Source organism: Cebus imitator, unplaced genomic scaffold (assembly GCF_001604975.1).
Source record: "Cebus imitator isolate Cc_AM_T3 unplaced genomic scaffold, Cebus_imitator-1.0 Scaffold2, whole genome shotgun sequence".
Lineage (NCBI taxonomy): Eukaryota > Metazoa > Chordata > Mammalia > Primates > Cebidae > Cebus > Cebus imitator.
The window spans coordinates 2,495,748-2,502,464 of record NW_016107317.1 but is presented as its reverse complement, the minus strand read 5'-3'; the positions used below and the strand labels follow the sequence as shown (position 1 = coordinate 2,502,464).

General features: G+C 34.8%; 1 protein-coding gene across 9 annotated transcripts in view; it reads right to left on the bottom strand.

Annotated features, from left to right (window-relative positions):
• Positions 1-6,717, bottom strand: part of LOC108304191 (activating transcription factor 7 interacting protein) — a 126,752-nt gene that overhangs the window by 28,678 nt on the left and 91,357 nt on the right. For all 9 annotated transcript variants that reach the window (XM_017528264.2, XM_017528300.2, XM_017528255.2 and 6 more), the window contains 3 exons: positions 5,838-5,911; positions 5,180-5,268; positions 1,385-2,023 (listed from right to left, as the gene is read on the bottom strand). In XM_017528264.2, coding sequence (XP_017383753.1) covers positions 1,385-2,023; positions 5,180-5,268; positions 5,838-5,911 — 802 coding nt within the window. The remainder of the gene's footprint in view (positions 1-1,384; positions 2,024-5,179; positions 5,269-5,837; positions 5,912-6,717) is intronic.

Sequence of the window (6,717 nt, the reverse complement as noted above, 5' to 3'; positions counted from 1 at the left end):
AATTTATCTCCTTTCACAGCCGCAAATTTAAAACAATGTCAACTTTGCCTAAAAATATCATAAGGAGGAAAAACCAAAATTACATAAAACAAAGTCCATCACTAAATCATCTAACATTAAAAATTACTAAGAACTAAAAGAAAAAGAAATTACAGGAAAATGAAGCATCACCCAAAAACCTTGTATGTCCACTGACCTCAGTTAAAAGCAAGCATCTCTTTTAGTGTTGTAAACATGTAAGAATGTCCAAAAAATAATGTGGTAGCAGATAATGCTAACAAACATTTGTCCCTATACTATGCAAACATTTAAATTGTAAATACTATAAATAATAATTGCACTTTCATATAAAACATTAGTTTATTCTTATAAATACGATGAGAGTGATATCCAGCTTCAATCCAATATTAATTTTGATCTGCCACTCATTTACTTACTTTACAACTCTGTGAAATACCATCACTGTTTTATATGAGAAAACACTTAGGGAGTAAATGCACTAGTAATGGGTATATGACAAATGAAAGCTAAGGCTTGTACATCTCACTTATAAAAGTAATTTTGCACTTTAGAATTTGTTTCCTATACTACATGGTCACTTATGACATCAATAAGAAAGATACTATAGCAATTTTACTATACACATGATGCCTACACTTGCCTGCCTTTCCGAAAGTAGTGCAGATAAATAAGTCAGAAATGAAGAATAAGCAAGTTTAAGAATGCATACAAAACAAACTCTTTATAGGAACTACGAGACACAGACTTTGGCAGATTTTAAACAGGTATAATCAAGTTCTCCTTTTTGCAATATTTCTAAGCCAAATACAAACAATCATATAGTATGTCATATGGGAAAACAGAAAAAACAAAAAGGACTCAAACATTTTATAGTAAATGTGAGAGAGAAACCTATTTTTAAGTTGTGCAAATTTGGAAGAGATGAATGAATGCACAAAGGATTTTCCAAATGGGTAAGGAACATAAACGTGCCTTTATTTTTTTCTTAAAAGCATATATTATGTAAATTTGATACTTTAAAATGTATTTGTTTTAGACAGATATTGCTAGCAAATGTATCATAAAAGTAACTCATAATGCTTGCTACAAAGCCATAAATTAAAAATTCACCAATTAGGAAAATTACTAAAAGATAAAACACAGATGCTAACTTCCAAATAAAAAATGAACCCCCTTTCTCAAGCCCCATTTTAGCAACATAATTTCTCTCAGGTATCTAAAAAATTACTAAAAATAATGAAGAAATTCTGTTTACTTTGTTCTTTCAATATTGCCAGCCACTTAGAGAAAAAAAAAAAGTTCAATCGTTACAAGGCTATTAACATGCTTGCGTTTCTAGTATTAAACCTACATGGTGACTTACCAATTCTTGGGTTAGTAGTGCTGTTCTGTTCTGCAGGAGATGAAGTACTAAAAGCAGAAATTGGAATTTTCATCTGTATAGGACCTCGATTATTTGATGGACTATAGAGTCCTGATGGGCCCACTGTGGGTAAAGAAGTCCTTGTGGCTTGTACAATAGAGTGTGCCGTTGGAACAGCCTGCACAGCGAGTGTTGTTCCCAATGGTGCAGCACTGGCAGTAGGGTTCCTTTGAATACTAGGACTGGGCACAGAAGGAACGTTGTTTGGTTTAGTGGGATTTGGCAAGGATGGCAAGGATACTGGATTTTTGGTAAGACCACTCACTGTAGGTGGGCTTTGCACAGAAATGAATTCTACGTTGCCAGATGGTTGATTAGTCACCAAAGTCCCTGGATGGCTCTGTAGAAGCTGAGGCTGGGAGGATACTGCAACAGGTACATGCAAAATTACTGGCAAAGATTGTAAAGAGATTGTAGGTTGGGGATTTCCACTAGGCACCTGAGTAGTAGCAACTACAGCAGCTGTATTGGGTGCAGGAAGAACTGATGTTGCTGTCAGGGAACCCGAAGTTACTGGAGTCTGCAACTTAGGTTGACTACTGACAACTGTTGGAGGAGTGACAAGGTTGGTTGAAGATACTATAGAAAGAAAACAGAAGTCTCAGTTTAAATGGTTACATTAATTTAGCAGCTAAGAAAATATGACAGATACAAATTAAATACATTGCATTAGGTACTGTAAAGTCTTTCATCATGAAAGTTTGTTTTTTCCAGATATAAATTCTGAAATTTAACTTGGAATTAAATTCTTGGAAGGATTTTGCATGTAGGTTTAGCATAGTACAAAAACAGCACATGATGGACGATTAATACGCAAGACTGCTGAGTATCAAAACGGTCTCTGAAAATTACTATAATCACTTCAGAAACCTAACTAGTAAACAAATAAAAAATACTAAAAAGTAGGTAAAAATGCATATGTTTGAAACTACATTAAAAACATTATAAATGCCTTATAACACAAGTAATATATAAACTCAAATAATAAATCTAAAAAGAGTCATGACAATTAATAATAGGTAAACTTATTCATCATATTTTATCATTTGAACCATGTCTGTATCTTTGGATCAAGTTTGACTGAATTCCCAGGGCAAGGAGTTATCTTCCCCTACTGAGGGGAAGGTGTCTATTGACACCCTACTGACATTGTATGATATGAAAAATAGCACTGAGTGAAGATGACAGATGAATTAAGAAGAAATGAGAAAGCTTATACAGAAGAACAGAGAAAATACAAATGGTGGTCACTACAGTTTTACAGTAATTTTCAACTACTTGTGCTTATTCTCATTGGAATGGTTTTAAAATACACGATCAACCTTCTTTCTCATTGATTTATAGTCTTTCCAATCAGGTACACCAGAGCAGCAATTCTCAAAGTGTAGCCCAGGGGGATGCCTGGGGTTTTCTGAGACCCTTTCAGGGAGTTTGCAATGTCAAAATTATTTTCATAATGAGACATTATTTGCCTTTTTCAATGAGCAGACATTTGCACCAATGGAGCAAAAGCAATGGTGAGTAACACTTCTGATGCTTTAGTACAAAAATCAAGGTAGTTTAACGGGACCAAACTCGCTGCATTCTTTATCATCACATGCTTACAGTAAAAAACGAAGTCAGTTTTACTTAAGAATCCCCACGATCAACAGTAAAAACTATTAGCTTTATTATATCTCAACCTTTGAATAGGGGTTCTTTTCTTAATATTCCATGTGAAGAAATAGGTATACATATAAAACAACTACTGCATGCCAAAGTAAAATGGCTAACTCAAGGAAAAATGCTTGTGCGATTGAGCTATAAACTAAACCAGCAGTCTTTTCCATCAAAGACTATTTTTAGTTGAAAGAATGATCTACATGCACACTGATGATTCACATGTGGGTATTTTTAAGATCTTCTCTTAAAAATAAACTAGGTAAGGCAGTCACTTCAAAGAAAAAAGCCCAACTGTATTTATCAGCAATAATAACATTTGAATTTTAATAAAACTAAGAACATTAGAAAACACTTATATCTGTCACTGAAAGCATGAAGCTCTCTAAATCCTTAAAATACTTCTCTGAGTAGAACTGATAGTAAAATCAGTAAATGTAATTTTTAAAAATAATATTTATTAATAAAATACGTCAACATTTGGAAGATTTGCATAACTTAATGAATAGTTTTCAAATGACCAATGAATGATATTAGTAAAATTCCATCCAAGTACAAGATAGGTGAATAGATTTAAAACAAGGTTTGCCTCTATTGCCCAGGATAGAGTACAGTGGCACAATCTCGGCTCACAGCACCCTCCACCTCCAGGGCTCAGGTCATCCTTCTGCCTCAGCCTCCCAAGTAGCTGGGACCACAGGTGTGTACCACCGTATCTGGCTACTTTTGTATTTTTTGTAGAGATAGAGTTTCACCATGTTGCCCCGGCTGACCTTGATCTCCTGAGTTCAAGCAATCCACCCGCCTTGGGCCTCCCAAAGTGCTGGGATTACAGGCATGAGCCACCACACTTGTTCAATAAATGGATTTTAATGGAAGGATAAGAAAATTTATTTGGTGTGATTTCAGATTACACTTCACAATTAACCTTAAAGAAACTACTACTTGATAATATCAAAGAAGAATATCCACAATTATCTGTAAGGGCTAGTCCTTTCCATCTACGTATTTGTATAAGACTAGATTTCCTTCACATGCTTCAGCCAAATCAACATTTTAAAACAGACCAAAAGCAGATATAGATATGAATACACAGCTATCTTTAGTTATCTTGACGTCTTAAAGTATAAGAGATTTGTAAAAAATGTAAGAGAATAATGCTCTTTGTGCTGCTATTTTTAAGCTTGGAAAATACATTTAGTTTCATTTTTAAAAGTTTTTTTCTGTTAGGCATTATGGGTTTACTATTACTTTATTTATTTTTATTATTATTATTGTTATTTTTTTAGAGGAAGTCTTGCTCTGTCCCCTAGGCTGGAGTGCAGTGGCATGATCTTGGCTAACTTCAACCTCCACCTCCCAGGTTCCAGTGATTCTCCTGTCTCAGCCTCCTGAGTGGCTGGGATTACAGGCACCAGCCACCATGCCTGGCTAATTTTTGTATTTTGGTAGAGATGGGGTTTCAGTATGTTGGCCAGGATGATCTCGAACTCCTGACCTCAGGTGATCCACCCACCTCATCTCCCAAACTGCTGGGATTACAGGTACAAGCCACCACACCTGGCCTACCATTATTTTGAATGAATAAACATTTTAAAAATATGTTTTAATTTGTTTAATTTCTACTTCATTTCAAATAACAAATATCAATTGATATAACCCACATAAATAAAAGCTCTGGGGTTCTTAATAATTTTTTCAGATCGTAACGGGATCAAGAGACCAGAAAGTTTGCAAACTACTACAGTAGAGATTTGAATATCTATACTGTATTTCATGTATACTTATCTAGGATCCTAAATTTTTTTGTTTTAAGAGACTGAGTAGATTTCACTATGTTGCTCAAGTTGACTCAAACTCCTGGGTTTGGGTGATCCTCCTCAGCCACCCAAGTAGCTGGGACTATAGGCATGTGCCACCATGCCCAGTTTGATCCTGACTTTTTAACAAAATTTTTGTACTCAGATCAATGTGCCCAATTTTTAAATCCATTTCAACCTCAAAAGAATGTAAGAAAAGAGAACCAAAGCCTTTAATTCCTAAGAAAATGTATTTTTGTATTTAAAAAAAAGTTACCTGTATTCACAGGAGTTTGAAAGGATGGCGGTGCACTCTCGCTTACATTTCTTTTGGACTCCAGCATCTGTCTCACTGTGCCTGCATTTCTATGAAATACATATACACACAAATAGTCAATAGATATGCCACTCCGGGAATACCAACTGATATCTAGAATAAGCAGTGGCCCATAGGGAAAAAAGGGTGGCTAGACTTGGGTTTCACAACCTTAAACCACAAGCAAATACGGTGAGGCATAGCTGGCACAAAGACTTCTAAATGCTGGGGTCTACGGCATTAGGGAAGAGTCTTAACTCTTGCACTGTAATGTCTGTCATCAATACTTAACCTGAATACCAAAAGTAGGTCCTAACATATACAAACATTAGTCTTTCCCGCCCTTAACAGAAGCATTTCTCAATTACTTGAGAGAAAACTATTTAAGACAAGTGGCTAAAGAAATACATAGTGACCACAGAATGCCTTTTAAGTTAGTGAAAGTATTATTCACAGATAAACAATATAACGAAGCAAGAAAAGAAAACATACTAACCAAGTAATCAAACACTTATCTCTACTTAAATACCATGACTACATTGCAAGATTCTTTGCCCAAATAAAGAAAATTAGAACCTTGTCCTGTTATTTAAAAACTAGACAGACTATGAATTCTCACCTGTAAGGCATGTTATTATTGCTGTTGACATCATTTACAGTTTTTCCTGGGGATACTGGTGGGTTTGGTGGATGCTAGGGAAAAAACACCAAGGTAAAAATAAAACCCAACACACAGGGAATCTTTTAAAAAAAAACAGTAAGACCTGTAGATGCTTGTCAGTATATTATCTGTCACTGTTCTAATATAATGGGAAACATTACCAGCTGAGACAATAATTTGAATCTTGGCATTATCATTTGTTCATTGTATCTTAAGCAAATCATTTACTTTGCTGAAGATAACTGCTTATCATTTGAGAGATCAATATAATAATTCCTGTATTTCAGTGTTCTTATGAAGATTAAATTAAAAACTCAAAAATGGCTCACATGCTGTAAGAGTTTAAAAAACATTAACAATATAAATCTAAAGAATAATAAGACTCACTCATTTGACAAATAGCTAGTGAATGACTACTATTTAGAAGGCATAGCATGCATCACATTAGCACCAGAAATTCAACAAATAAGTGGTATCCAATGTCACAAATTAAAATCCTCAAATCAAAATTATTTTTGTTTTTAAAAAAATGCTACCTACCACTACATATCTCAAATTATTTCATAAAATGTCACAAATCTAAGCTTCAGTAACAACTTATTTCAGCCTTTCCCCCCAAAACCAGGGAATATAGAAATAGAATTCTAACACCTACATATTAGTTATCATTATTTAAACCTCCATCATTAATGACTATCATCATTTATCTCTTAAAACGAGGCCAGGCACAGTGGCTCATGACTGTAATACCAGCACTTTGGGAGGCTGAGCCAGGCAAGGATTGCTTGAGCTCAGGAGTTAAAGACCAGCCTGAGCAACATAGCGAAACCCCATTTCT